Consider the following 15320-nt stretch of genomic DNA (forward strand, 5'->3'; position numbering starts at 1 on the left):
AATCCATATGTGTCATGGATCTCCAAGAGAAGGAGAAAAAAAATATATATGTGTGTATATATATATATAACCAGGAATATTTTGTGTCCCTCTCACATCAAAAAAAGAGAGGCATTTATCCCCACAGTGGGATGAAAAAAGGTGATAGGAGACGATTTATTACAGATTACACCTTACATGGGGACACATGCAAAGCCCTAGGGCAGGGGTTTACTGGCAAATGTTTAACAATCAGCTCTCCAGAAAAACAAACTAACTAACATGATGCAGGAAGCACTTTTAAGTTTAATCTGAATTATTGGCAATTTCCCCAATGCTTTTTTAAATTTGGAAAGTGATAAAACAATAAATCAAGCTCTGATTTATAGCATTTGCCCATCTCTGGTGTAAATAGTAAAAATGAAAATTTACTAATAGGCTCTTGCAAGCTGATAGGAGCTGACTTCAGCAGAGCACTGACCTAGGGAAAGGGAATTGTAAGTGAGCTTTCTCAGTGATCAAGTAGGCAGAGACCTTTTCTAGCTCTAGTGGGTGGAAATTTCCTTCCAGGTTGGTGGTTTTCTCCACACAAGAACATGCATGTTGTAAGCAAATATGTGTTGGCCTTAGAGTCAGGAGAAGTGGCCTTGAATCTTGGTTCCATCTATAGTGAGTGACTTGGAGCAAGTTATTTCACAACTCTTAATATTCATTTTTCTCAGGTGTAAAATGGAGGTAAATGATACATTAGCTATCTCATAGGGTTATGGGGAAAGCTAAAATGAGAACAAACTCTGTAGCCACAAAGTGTTTGATAAATGCATGTTACAAGACCCCTTATTTTCAGTTTGATATTGGTCTTTATTTTTAGCTACTACTTATGCATTTGGAAAAATGCCTGCAATTTTATTTGTTTTGTTTTCTCATCTTGGGTTTTTTTTTTTTTTTTTTTTTTGTAAGCAACAGCCTTCCTTTGTGAAGCTGATATGTAATAACCTACATATGAGGAGGGAAGTCAACTGTCTGGGAAGGTTCTTTCAAAAAGACATATATTGGAAGAAGGAAGGAAGGAGAAACAGCACCAAATGGATGCCATTCAGTTCTATCCATGTCTATCTAGACCAGTGGTTCTCAAAGTATGGTCTAGAGGATCCTGGGGATCTCTGAAACCCTTTTAGAAGGTCTACAAATTCAAAAATAGTTTTTATTTCCACTATGGTAAATGTCTATAAATATAATCCAGATAAACAAAAATGCTTTGGAGAGATCCTCAATAATTTTTAATAGGATAATGATACTGAAAACAAAAGTTTGAGAACCACTGAACCTTAGAAACCAAACCTGGAGTCTATAATGTTTTCTTGCAAATTCCTAAAGTAAGGAAAAGTTTCTTCTCTGAGTGAGGTTTGTGATACTATGCATCCATAGTGATCACTAAGAAAAGTTTAACTAGAAGAGAAAGAAAGTAATTTGCAAAACCTACATATCCGTATATTCTAGATTTTATGACTTAAGAGACAGGAAGGAACTTCAGTGTCCATCCATTCACTTGTACCTGAGGAAGAATTTTTTCTACATCATGCCCATCAAATGTTCATCCAGACTTTGCTTAAAAACCTCCAAAGGGGACTTGATTTGCTTTTGAGGCAGATCACTCTATTTTGGGGCAGTTCTAGTCATTAGAAAGTTTTTCATTATATAGAGCCTAAATCTGCCCCTCTATAGCATCTAAACCTTGCTCCTAGTTCTACTCTGCAGCTAAACAGAATAAGTCAAACCATAATTACAAACAGTATTTAACTCAAGGCTCCCAATTCAGGAGTTAGTCAAACATGTCTTTTTTTTTTTTTTTTTTTTTTTTTTAATTCTCTCCTTTTTAGAAAAAAAGAAAGAAAAAAAAGGAGGGGAGCTGTAATAGAGATTAGAAACATGGCCCTTTTGCAAGTGTTTCCCTGAAGAAAAAAAAATTATTGATTGTGACAAAATTAAAGAAGATAAAACAGGAAGGAGAACCATAGAGAACTCTTGAACCTCCTTGGCTACTTATCTTTCTTTTTCCCTACCACTTTCCCAGAATAAATTCTCATCCTTCTGGTAGGGAACAAGGAAGATCAAATATCATACTCTCATTACTTCCTTCTTTGTCACCAGATCTTTATCTTATTATTAAAAGGGTAAAATCTATATCAAATATGGCTAATAAATATTCTCTAATTTTAAAATTGATTCCTTAATTAGTGGCCACTTTACTTTGAACATCTTAAATTACCATCTGTGTTTTGAGCTACCTCATAGAAAGATTTCTGTTATTATTCTGTCACAAAGGAAATGATTTGACAAGCGCATATGCACATGGAAGTTCACATGCACATTCATGCACACATGTGTGCATGCACATACACAGCCTGCATAGCAAATTGTATGAGGCAAGAATGGGAAGACACAATGAACAAGTATAGGCATTCAATTCTATCCTTTATTTCAGTGTATAATTGGGAGAGGAGGTAAATTTTGTTTTCTACTATACAATGTCCATATTGTAGTTGAGGGAAGTATAATTTAAAATAATCATGAATTCAAATGGACCACCCCCCACAAAAAAAAAAAATTGAGCATCTATCATGTGCAAGGTATTTAGCAATGGGCAAAAGTAAAAATGAAACAGTCCCTCTCCTCAAGGAAATTACATTCTACTGAAAGCCTATAACATGAATACATATCTGACTCAACTCTAAGGGTCATTTTGAGGATCAAATGAGATAATATTTGTAAAGTGCTTAGCACAGTAGCAGCCACATAGTAGGTGCTTAAAGATAAGTATCTATTTTTTTCCTTACATAGATAAATACCAGGTAATTTTATAATGAAAAGAATAATTAGCATTTACATAATGCTTTAAGATTTGTAAAGCCCTTCACATATATTTTCTTGTTTGATTTTTCACAATCCCATGAGGTAGGTACTATTATCACCCCCATTTTAGAGATAAAGAAGCTAGAGGTTAAGTGGCTAGCTCTGGCTCACACAGATAATATTTATCTATGGTAGGATTCAAACTTAGGATGTTTTGAAACTTAAGGTTGGTATCTATCTATTACTCACCCTAGCTACTTCTGAGGAGGGAGAGAACATCAACAATAGAAGGAAGAGCAAATACAGAAATGTTTTGAATGTTAGGGAACAAATAGCAGTCCTTTCTTTTATCTCCAGTTCTGTTCAATTTGCTAAAATTTTATTGAATGTATATTTAATAAAAGACATTGTTTCACACAATAAGGACTAATAATGGTAATAATAATAACAAACATTTATATAACATTTTAAAGTTTGCAAAGTGCTTTACACATAAAGCACATTTGATTCTCAGAACAACCTTATGAGGAAGGTGCTATTTTTATTCCTCTTTTACAAATAAGGATACTGAGTCTGAAAGAAGTTAAATGACATCACATAGCTAATAACTAACTCTAATAACTAAGGGAAAATTTGAACTCAGGTCTTCAGACCCAGCATTTTGAAAACTGCACCATGTCTCTGACTCTGTGGGAATTCAAAGTGCCTCTCTATTGAGGTATCTTACTTCCAACTCAACTATTCAATTGCTTAGACAAATAGAAGATTCCCAAAGTCTGCTCTAAGACTTGGGGCATACCACATAGAGTACTTTTTCCTCAGAAAAACTCTGGCACTCAGGTAGTCCCATTATTTCCATTTTACAAATGAGACAAGAGAATAGAATGGTGAAGAGACTGAATTACAATTACATAACTGGGAAGTATATGAGCTAGGTCTTCTGACTCCAAACTCCATTGCTGCTTCCCTAGACTGTGAGCCCCCAAACAAATGACAACCCAGTCATAGGTTATACAATCAATGAGCTAGAAGGTATCTTCCAACTCCTTCTGATACAACACCCCTGTCTCTTGCTGATCTATTTTTATTTTTACAAAAAAGGAAGGAAACTGAGTCCCTGAGGGGTTAACCACAGCTAGCTATTAATGGGGTGCTTGAGTTCTGGTGTCCTTTCCACTATATCACCTAATTCTTAGCTTTTTACATGAGAAAGGCAGCTTTTGATCTTCCACAGTTTCTCTAGCATGAAGATATCTCAAATCTGAGTTAATTGGTGTCAAGTATAGAACACTAATGGACCTATGGGAATTGAAAAACACCTATTTGAAACCTTATTATAAAACACTAGAAAAGAGATGTTTGTCCAGTGTTTGTCACTTCTCCTAAGCAACTGTTTTCTTCCATTGCTTTTAGAGTTGCTATTGCTGCCCCGAGCTGAACTATCAATTGGATACATCCTTCAATCCAAAAAGTTGTGGTGGTGGTAGACAGGAGAAAAGAGGAAAGGGCTAGGCAGGGTGGGTGGGATGTGGGAGGGAGGAGGTAGATATTCAGAGCATGAGCTGTACTTTTATAGTGGCAATGTGGTCAAACTGGCTTCCAAGCTGACTGCACTGCATCATTGTTTGACAACCATGAAGGGTGAATTCTCCAAGATCCCACACCCATCTGAGGAGGGCAAGATGCCAGCGGGGTGGATTAGGAATCCCAGAGCTGAAAGTGGTGTGACAATAGCACCCATTAGAATGGTATCATACAGAAACTTCCCCAGCTTTTACTCCATCGGAGCTACTTTCACTCCAATTCCAAGTTTGAGAATTTGATAAAATACTCTGAAGCTATAGTGATCCCTGGGGCTATTTGACTTCTAGAAAACAATATTCAGATATATTTTTCTTCAAAATGGCATGTGTTTGGATACAGTTTTATATTAGACATTCCTTCTTGCAGCTGTTACAGCAAATTATTAAAAATGAAAGTAAATCAAAAACCTCTTTGGGGAACCAATTACAAACAATGATGCCCAAGGCAAATTTGTTTTCTCAAGGGAAGTCATATATCTTTTACTTTTTGCTAAATTCTCTTTCAGATCTGTGGGCTATATTCACTCTCTTACTTTTGTACCTCCTAGAGTCAGAGCTGGGATATTATCCAGACACTACTAGTTTCTGGGATACTCTGTTCTATTTTGTTGTTGTTGTAGTATGAGGAAGCTTACTTTTTAAAAAAAAATTTCTCAGCTCTTCTTTTTTTTTTTCCCTTCCAATTTTATTTCTATCATACAGAAGAGATCATACCTATAGTCTTCCATATAAGAAATGATGTTGCATGTTATTTATGGTCATTCCTGTTTAAGAAAGCAGTTTTCCTATAATTACCAATAAAGTCTAGAATCATCACCAGCAAACAGATTTATTGAAAATCCACATCTTCACATGTAGCTCTTCACTGAAAATATGCAATGTCAGATTCGGGGCAAGGAGAGAGAATCCTGGCTAACTGAATAGAGTATTGATTGGCAATTTCTCCCCCAAATATGTGGGGTTATCCCTCTGTGTAATGAATTGGTTTTTATTAATGTTGACTACAATGGTAACCTTGACCCAGTTGAAGGGATTGGGTTTGTTTAGCCTACTGAAGAAAACTCTTAGGATGAACATGAGAGCTGTCTCAAGTATGTGAAGGGCTATTTCCTAGAAGAGAGAGATGAGATTCTCTTTAGCCTCAAAGTGAAGAACCCAGCAAGGGGTGGAAGATGTAAAGAGGGATTCTTTCAGAATACAGGTTGGTGTAGATGGCTACTGAAGTCCCTTCCAACGCCCAAATTGTATGATTCCAAACATCTGTGAAGTTATTTGAAAGAAAGATGATCCAAGATCTGCTGGAAAATTAAAAATCAACTAGTCTCTGATAGAGAATCCCATCAAGGGGAGGCTGGGTAACATTCTGATACATCTTTGAACCTCTATTTCTTCATAAGTAAAATGAGAATATACCACATAATAGGAGAATGGTGAAGAAGATACATGAGATAGTATATATAACATTTTGTAAAGTATTGTAAGAAATTATATAAATATCAAGTCTTATATTAAGATCACAAATTTAGGGCTAGAAGGAACATCAGAGGTGGTCATCTTTTAATAATTTAATAAAATACTAAACAGTTAAAATATGGCATGTAAAGTGAAATTAAAAACAAATGCTTGTTGAGAATACTGTTATTAGCAACAATACAGTTATTATCTGAGAGTCCTTCTGAAATGATTTTTGCTGGCCTCTATAGTTTGAGGTTTAAATCTGATTGAATTCATTTAATTTCAAGTGACAGATAAAATTAGTCAAGGAATCCTTTGTCCTGGGTCAGCCTGTGTTCTAATTGATATGACTTCCTCTTCCATCTCTGTCTTGATTCCCCTATCTCCACTATTCACCTTGAAAGATAGGATGTGGGTATGTTCTAAATACGGTAATCTTTACTTTTCATGAGGGCAAAGCAACACCCATACCAGAAAGCCTTCTGCAGTGGGTAAAAGCCTATATGATGATCACATTCTAATTTGTGTTATCTAAATCTTATTCCTATATTGGACTGGAAGCTCCTTGAGGGTAGGGTCTGATTATTTTTGGTCCTTTAGCACTGAGTTCACACAGAAGCTTCACCATGAAAGTAAGTGACAATGTTGTCACTGACCATAGCAGATCATCAGAGATAGCAATGGGAAAAGTGTGACCCAAAGCTGTCTTGCCTGTAGCAGCCACACCTAAACAGACAGAATCTGCTGAGGATGTTCATTGTTACACAGGATGTGGGTTTCTTAGGGTGGGGAATCTACCACTTCATGTTTCACTCACCCTTTCTTTTCTCAGATCAAGTGATATAAAATATAGAACTCTTTGCAAACCTTGAAGCACTTAATGAATGCTAGCTGTAATTTTTATCAGGTATATGTCTTAGTTTATTAAATGGTATTTCTGTGTATACATGCACACTCATGAACATGTATAAGTACACAAACATTCCCTTCAGCCCAGATCTAATACTAATTCTTTCTTCTGCTTTAACTATTAACATACAATTCTTCTAATTTTCTTTCTGCCCCTGGTCTCAAGAACCATCCATTTCTTTTGCTTTTGTTAAATTCTCTTACACTCTAGTTAGTAAAATGGTATCTTTGCAACACACTTGAAAAGTCTAGTTTCCAGGAAAAAAAAAAACAAAATAAATTTACATAATGTCTATAAGACATTAGTTCTGTAAGGGAAGGGAAGGAGGAGGAAATGAACAATTATATAACACTATGTGCCTAGTACTATATGCTAAGTACTTACAAATATTATCTTAATTTGATGCTCTCAATGACTTTGAGGTAGGTACTATTCTTATACTCATTTTGTAAAAATAATAATAATTATAGCTACCATTTACAAAATGCTTACTATGTGCCAGGGACTGTGCTAAATGCTTTATAGTTATTACCTCATTTGATCCACACAACAACCCTGGTAGATAGATCTTATTTATAATCTCCATTTATTGTTGAGGAAGCTGAGGCAGACACAGGTTAAGTGACTTGGTAAACAGTGAGGATGAGGCTGGATTTGAACTTTTCTTCCTGACTCCAGACTTAGGACTACTTCACTGGGCCTTTTAGCTGCCTGTAAGACTTTAGCCACATAGAAGAACATTTTTTCCCCATAGGCAGACAAAAACCTATTAAAAATAAAATGTTTTCTCATGTAGTAGAAATCAATATCAATATTACCTCAAGTGGTTAAATTAATATTTCTTTGAATTCTGTCATAAAGGTGTGAGTATATGGGACTGGTGATTTGGTTGTTTCCAAAGGCACTGGAAAGCCCTTGCAAGTCCAAAGTTTTTTGTATGAAAGACATGTTGGCTATAAAAAAGAAACTATTACTTACCTCTAAAACTTTCCCTGTGATGAATTGTTGACAAGATTCACACTTGACACCAAAAAGCCCCTGATAGTCCTTTTCACAGTAAGGAGCTCCATCCCTGTAAAAGAAAGCCCAACCAGTATAAATCTATTTCCCATTTCCTTGAAAAAGTTTTCTGTAGATTGTGTGAAGATAGCCCTGCAGGAATCCGGACCCTGTAGCAAATAGAAAAGGAAACATGTCCCCCGCCATATACTCCTACCAAATAATATTAAGGATAATTTTTGTTCCTTGAGAACACATGAGGATACTAGAGTTACACAGCCAAAATGCTCACAGGAACCAAAGAGTAATATAGTGTTCTCTGCTACAGATAATAGCCAACCAGCTTAAAGATATTAATTTCTGTACCTATGTTTATGTAAGCATTACTGTCCATCATCAGTGGAAGCTTGTATTTAAGATATATGTACATATAAATTCATTCCAATTGTAAAGCCAAAAAGGGTTCTTTGCTGCTTTTTCTCATCATAACATTTCTAGGCAGAAAGTATGAGGGGAATATTGTTTGGGTTTTTTTGATACAACAGTAGCTTCTATGGCCCCACTCAAAAAAATTCCAAACCTGAGAACCAAAGAAAAGAACGAAGGGAAAGATACAGAGTTTGTACTCTCTCCTCTTCCATTCTTTTTCCTCTTCTTTGACTGGTGACTTTCAGAGGTCTTGTGTAAGTTATTTAAAGGCAGGGATCATGTCTCATTTTGTAGTTCATCCCCAAATCCCACCTAGCAGAGTGCATTATACACAACAGGTGCTTAATAAATGAATGAATGGTGGAAGCCAAGATTATCCATTATGGAACCTCCAAATGACCCTGGTCACCTTCTCAGATTTTTAGACTTTTCTTTTTCATAGTGTCTTAAATATTATAAGCCTATATATATATATATATATTAATATCTTCTTTTCTATGCCCCCCAATCCAACCCCAATAAAATCATTCCGGTCTTGGGCCCATTTTTCATAAGTCTTCTACGTCCTGCTTTTTGTTAGTTAATATTTTAAAGAATATTTTAAATTTAACTCCTTTCCCCCCACAAATTGTATGAGGAGAATTTACCCTCTCATATGTCATTTAAAAAATTTTATATATGGAAAAGTTCATTTCTTTGTTAAGTTCAGAATAATATAATATTAAAATACATAAGGCAAGAATGTTCAAATAGGATAGGGAATGACTCTAGGGAAGTTGCTTAAACTCTCAGTGTTCCAGGCAACCCCAATCCTATAAGTTTCAAAAAAGATGCTGACTTTCCCAAATCAATGAAATCATAGCTGTAGTCTTTATTTCTTCAGTTGCCTTTATGGGGAGAACCACCTTGATGAGATAATTCTTCCTAAACTGTTAATGACTGATTAAGCCTTACCATAATACTTTTTCCCCTCCCAGATGATTTATTTCTATTTCAACACAAACTATTAGAGACTCAAGACAAATTCTAGCTCTTCCACTGTTGAAGCCAGTGGGGCAGATGTTTCTGGGCAGGGAGTTGCTTGCTAAATGTTTCTCAAATCCTACCACATGGGTAAGTACTTTCTGTGTCTACATATAAAGGTAAGCCTGCTCAGACACATCCCCAAGACCTGTGATAGGCAAGAATTATGATGTAGTATAAAGAGGAGAAAATTTGAAATCAGGATCCAAGGTTATCCTTCTCCCTCTGCCAATCATTCTCTCTGTGACTGTGGGCAAATTGTTTACCTGTAGCAAGCTACAACTTCCAGATATGAAAATATATAAAATGTAATAACACTCTATCACATAGCATCTTGTATATTTTTAAAGAAATTATGTAATCTGATTCTGTCACATATTCCCTATTTATTCAATTTCATTGGCTCCCTATTACCTTTGGGATCATGTATAAAATTCTCTTTTTAAAATATCTTAATAACATGACATATCCAATCTTTTTACTACTTATTCCCCTCCACCTAAGTCATTATTCAAGGACACTGAACTCCTTGTCACTCCTTGAACAAGACATTCCACCTCCCAACTTCTCCATGCCTAGAATTATCTTCTTCATCTCCATCTTCTAGTTTCTCTGGCTTCCTTTAAATTTCATCTGAAGTCCCATTTGATGCAAGAAGATTATCCCAGTCTTCCTTAATCTTTGCATCTTCCCTAACTAGTTTGTTGCATGTTGTCTCCTTTATTAGACTATGACATCTGAGAGAAGAGACTGGCTTGCCTTTCTTTGTAGCCCTACTGTTTAGTTCAGTGCCTTGAATATTGTAGGGACTCAATAAATACTTGTTGATTTGAATCCTAAGCGCAAGATTCTAACTAGGACTGCCCTTCCTTGCCTAACTCAGTTATAAGGCAACATTATAAAATGTTCACTTACAACCTGGGACATTTGAGAAACTTGGGGCATGAACACAATTTCACAGAATAATAGGTTTAGAGATGGAAGACCATTCAAAACCCCCTCATTTTACAGATGGGGAAAGTGATACACAGCGATATACAGAGAGATTAAGAGAATTTGTCTACTGCCTATTGACACAGCTACTATCTGAAATGGGATTTGAACTCCTGACTTCAAGAACACCATACTGTCTCAATGAAGATGAGCATTCTTGATAAATTTCATTCATCAAGTGCCCATTATCAATTACTGAGAACATTTGTTTTTGGTAACCCCTATTAATTCTGGATTCCATAGAGTGAGAAATTTCTTACTTGCTGATGTATTCTCCAGTGAGGACTTTTCCACAGGATTTGCACTTAAAACACCCCAGATGCCATTGCTTATCCAGAGCCAGCAGTGCCTGCCCATTCTTTATGTCTCTGCCACAGCCAGCACAATCTGGAAAACAACAACCAACAAAGAACTTCATGTATGTTGTACAAAACCCAAGCTTGAAAGAAGGCAATGAATGAATACCTTGTGGGATGCTTCAAATGAAGCATTTATTTCAAATGAAATTCCATGCAGAGAAAGGAGTTTGGAAAAAGGGAATCTTTACATATGACATAAGATGACTTCAAATGAGTAATAATTACAAAAATGCAAATGAAATGCAAATGAAAACAACTGAAGTTTCACGCCTATTTGGCAAAGATGACAAAAATGGAATGATGACATTTATTGGTGTAGAAAGGTAGATATGCTGATACACTGTTGGAGCTGCTGTAGATTTGCCTACCCATTCTGGAAAGTAATTTGGAACCAGGCCACTAAAGTCATTAAATTGTACATAACTATCATATAGTAATTCATGGCTAGATCTAAACCCCAAAGAAATAAAAAGAAAAGGAAAAGGACCTATCTGTAAAATTATATTTAGAGCACTCTGTCTGTCTGTCTCTGTCTCTCTCTCTCACCTGTAGCAAAGAACTGGAGACTAAGCGAGCGTCCATCACTTCAGAAATAGCTGAACAAAGGTTATAGGAATATAGTAGAATATTATTATGCACAAAAATTGTCAAAAGGACAATTTTAAGGAAATAAGGAAAGATTTATATGAATTGATGCAGAATGAAAAGAGTAAAAACTAAGGTAACACAACATAAAAGTAAAAAAGTGAAAAGAAAAACAATTTTGAAAAACTGATCAAAATAATGATAATCCATGATTCCAGAGGACTAATTAACACATACATCACAACTGCTAACAAAAGACAGATAGTTTCAAGATACAGAAGGAAACTACTTGATTTTCTTGATATACCCACTATGTGTATTTGTGTTGCTTGATTATGCATATTTATTACAAGGATTATGCTTTTCATTTTTTAGAGGGATAAGGATACAAATTACTGGTAGGTCAAAAAGAAACCCATAAAAGAAAGAAATAAACAGCATCAAAGCATTAAAAAATGAGCAGAATAAAACAGGACTTCAGAAGAAAACTCAGACAAGTAGGACAGTTTTGAAAAAATGCTGAATTTATTATATACTTTTAAAAATGCTTCAATCTTTATTTAAATACAATTAGTTTTAGAAAATTTTCAGATAATGAAATTGAAACTATTTCCACTCATATGAAAGAATGTTCCAAATCACTATTGATCAGAGAAATGCAAACTAAGGCAACTCTGAGGAACCACTACACACCTGTCAGATTGGCTAAGATGACAGGAAAAAATAATGATGAATGTTAGAGGGGATGTGAAAAAACTGGGACACTGATGCATTGCTGGTGGAGTTGTGAATGAATCCAACCATTCTGGAGAACAATATGGAATTATGCCCCAAAAGTTATTAAACTGTGCACACTCTTTGATCCAGCAGTGCTACTACTGGGCTTATACCCCAAAGAGATACTAAAGAAGGGAAAGGGACCTGTATGTGCCAAAATGTTTGTGGCAGTCCTGTTTGTAGTGGCTAGAAACTGGAAAATGAATGGATGCCCATCAATTGGAGAATGGTTGGGTAAATTGTGGTATATGAATGTTATGGAATATTATTGTTCTGTAAGAAATGACCAGCAGGATGACTACAGAGAGGCTTGGAGAGATTTACATGAACTGATACTGAGTGAAATGAGCAGGACCAGGAGATCATTATACACTTCAACAACAATATTATATGAGGATGTATACTGATGGAAGTGGATTTCTTCGACAAAGAGAAGATCTAATTTAGTTCCACTTGATCAATGATGGACAGAATCAGCTATATCCAGAAAAGGAACACTAGGAAATGAATGTGAACTGTTTGCATTTTTGTTTTTCTTCCCAGGTTATTTTTACCTTCTGAATCCAATTCTTCCTGTGCAACAAGAGAACTGTTCGGGTCTGCACACATATATTGTATCTGGGATATACTATAACATATTTAACATGTATGAGACTGCTTGCCATCTGGGGGAGAGGGTGAAGGGAGGGAAGGGAAAAGTCAGAACAGAAGTGAGTGCAAGGGATAATGTTGTAAAAAGTTACCCAGGTATATGTTCTGTCAGTAAAAAGTTATAATAAAAAAAAACACAATCAGTTCTTTCTCTGGGTATGGATAACATTTTTCATCATAAGTCCTTCAGAGTAGTCTTAGATCATTGTATTGATCAGAATAGCAAATTCATTTATAACTGATCATCTCATAACATTGCTATTACTTTGCACATAGTGCATTTCACTTTTTTTGAGTTCATTGAGAACTTTTCAGGTTTTTCTGATAACATCCTGCCCATCCTTTCTTATAGAACAATAATATTCCATCATAATCATAGACCACAATTTATTCAGTAATCCCCCAATTGCTCAATTATGTACTTTTTATAGCAAACTTTATATAACAGAAATTCATGATTTCATGGATAATATTTTTCCTGTTCTACTTTATAGAAATTTTCTTGGTTTTGCTTTTTGCTATCTACACACACACACACACACACACACACACACACACACTGAAACTATGCGTCCCTGAGGTTTTGAAGCTGATATGGTAAACAAAGGAAATCCTAATCTTTTTAGGGTCATGGACCCTTTTACCCAGTCTGGCAAAATCTATGGGATGGGTCCTTCTCAGAATAGTCTTTTTAAGTGCACAAAATTAAAAAAAAAACATTGGATTGCAAAAGAAATCAATTATACTGGAATAGAGTTATCAAAAAAAATTTTTTAAGTTCTCAGTTCTCACTAATGGTATAATGAAAAGATTCCTGGATGTGGAGTCAACAAGAAGTAGCTGCATGCCTTTGAACATGTTATAACCTCTCTGAACTTCAATTATTTCATTTTTAGAATTGTGATGATGATACTTACTCTATTTACTTTACAGGGTTGTTGCAAGGACCAAATGAATAGAAGATGAATGTTCTAACCAACTACTCCACCTTGTTTCACGCTGATTTGTCTTTTATATTGTAACTTCCTGATGAATTTTTTTAAATGATGGGATCCATTTGAAGCTTATTAATAATTAATTATTATTAACAGTGTAAGATATTCACCTAAACCTAATTTCTCCAAAATTGCTGTCTAGTTTTCCCAGTTATTTTGAATTAGGTAGCCCTCCCCTAATAGTGTGTGTTTTGAGGTTTAACAAATACTAAGCTACTATATTTAGTTGCTTGATCAAAGTAGAGTATGTCTGATTGGCTGACCAGACCAATAAAAGCTCAGAAGGCTTTACCATAGGTTGGGAACAAATACCCTGTTTGAACATTTGGGAAAGAAATGTCTCTAAATTTGTGCATTTCACATTTCTTTGTGCCAAGTACTCAAGGAGCTCACAGTCTAATGAAGGAGACAGGATATATAGAGGAGAAAGTGGCGGCAATTTCAGAGGGAAGGCACTGAGAGGATTTAGAAAGGATTTAGAAAGATTTCTTCTCACAGATAGTCTTAGCTGAAATCTGAAGGAAGCCAGGGAAGCCACAAGGTGGCCACCTTGAGAGAATGGAGAGGCTTCCAGGCATGGGGCATAGCTAGAGCAAATGTTTGTAGTGAGATGGATCATTTGTTGTATCACAGAGTTCATGGAAGATAGTGAAGTGTAAAAAGTCTGTAAAGGTAGGAAGGGGCTAGGTTTTAAAACCTATTTTTTACCTTGAAGGTAACAGAGTGTCATTGGAGTTTACTAAGTAAGGGCATATATATGGCATAGTTAGACATGAGTTTCAGGAAAATCAGTCTCGTGGAAATCTGGAATTAATGATGAGAAAGGGTCATGACCTAATTCTCTTCTCTTTCAATCAGATATATATATATATATATATATATATATATATATATATATCTTCCCACAAAGTTTACATGAAGGACTTCCATTCAAAAGGCTGATCTTTCTCAAATTCTTCCGACATTGTAAGGATATGCAAACTCCAACTTCTCTGTTGATAACTCACTTTTAAAAAAAATTATCTTACACTATTTAGTTCCAGTCCAGGAGAACTGGTCCAGACTCTATCCTTCACAAGTTGACTTCCTAGAACTAAAGGATTTTGTAGGAATGGGATGGTCTTCATCTAATACATCCTTGGAGTTTACTTTAAAAATCCCATACTAAGTGATTCAGGTCAATTCCAGAAGATTTGTGATGGAGAGAGATGCATCCAGAAAGAAGACTATGGGGACTGAATGTGGATCACAACATAGTATTTTCACCTTTGTTGTTGTTTGATTGCTTTTTGTTTTCTTTCTCATTCTCCCGCCCCCCCCCCCCTTTGAGCTGATTTTTCTTGTGCAACATGATAAATATGGAAATAAGTTAATTTTATTAATGCACATATTTAATATGTATTGGATAACTTGCTGTCTAGGGGAGGGGGTAGAGAGAAGAGAGGAAGAAAAATTTAAAACACAAGGTTTTACAAGGGTGAATGTTGAAAACTATCTTTGCATATATTTGGAAAATAAAAAGCTATTATTTTTTAAAAAGTCGAGCCCCCCAATCTCATACTTCATTTCTTATAATACTCCCATCTCTGATGAGTCCAAAATATAATTAAAAAGTTACTTTGTTAAGTTCTATGGCATGAAAAGATGAGCTAAGATATAGTCCTTGCCCTCAAAATGTTTACAATGTGGTCAACAAATCTTTATTATGCATATAATATACAAAATAATA

The 15320-nt window shown here is 35.4% G+C and overlaps 1 protein-coding gene across 28 annotated transcripts in view; it reads right to left on the minus strand.

Moving 5' to 3' along the window:
- The window catches only part of ABLIM1 (actin binding LIM protein 1), a 396709-nt gene that overhangs the window by 104488 nt on the left and 276901 nt on the right, over nucleotides 1-15320 (minus strand). For all 28 annotated transcript variants that reach the window (XM_031955891.1, XM_031955888.1, XM_031955887.1 and 25 more), the window contains exons 5-6: nucleotides 10485-10611; nucleotides 7759-7852 (exon numbers count right to left, since the gene is read on the minus strand). In XM_031955891.1, coding sequence (XP_031811751.1) covers nucleotides 7759-7852; nucleotides 10485-10611 — 221 coding nt within the window. The remainder of the gene's footprint in view (nucleotides 1-7758; nucleotides 7853-10484; nucleotides 10612-15320) is intronic.

This window comes from Sarcophilus harrisii, chromosome 2 (assembly GCF_902635505.1).
Source record: "Sarcophilus harrisii chromosome 2, mSarHar1.11, whole genome shotgun sequence".
NCBI classification, from domain to species: Eukaryota; Metazoa; Chordata; class Mammalia; order Dasyuromorphia; family Dasyuridae; genus Sarcophilus; species Sarcophilus harrisii.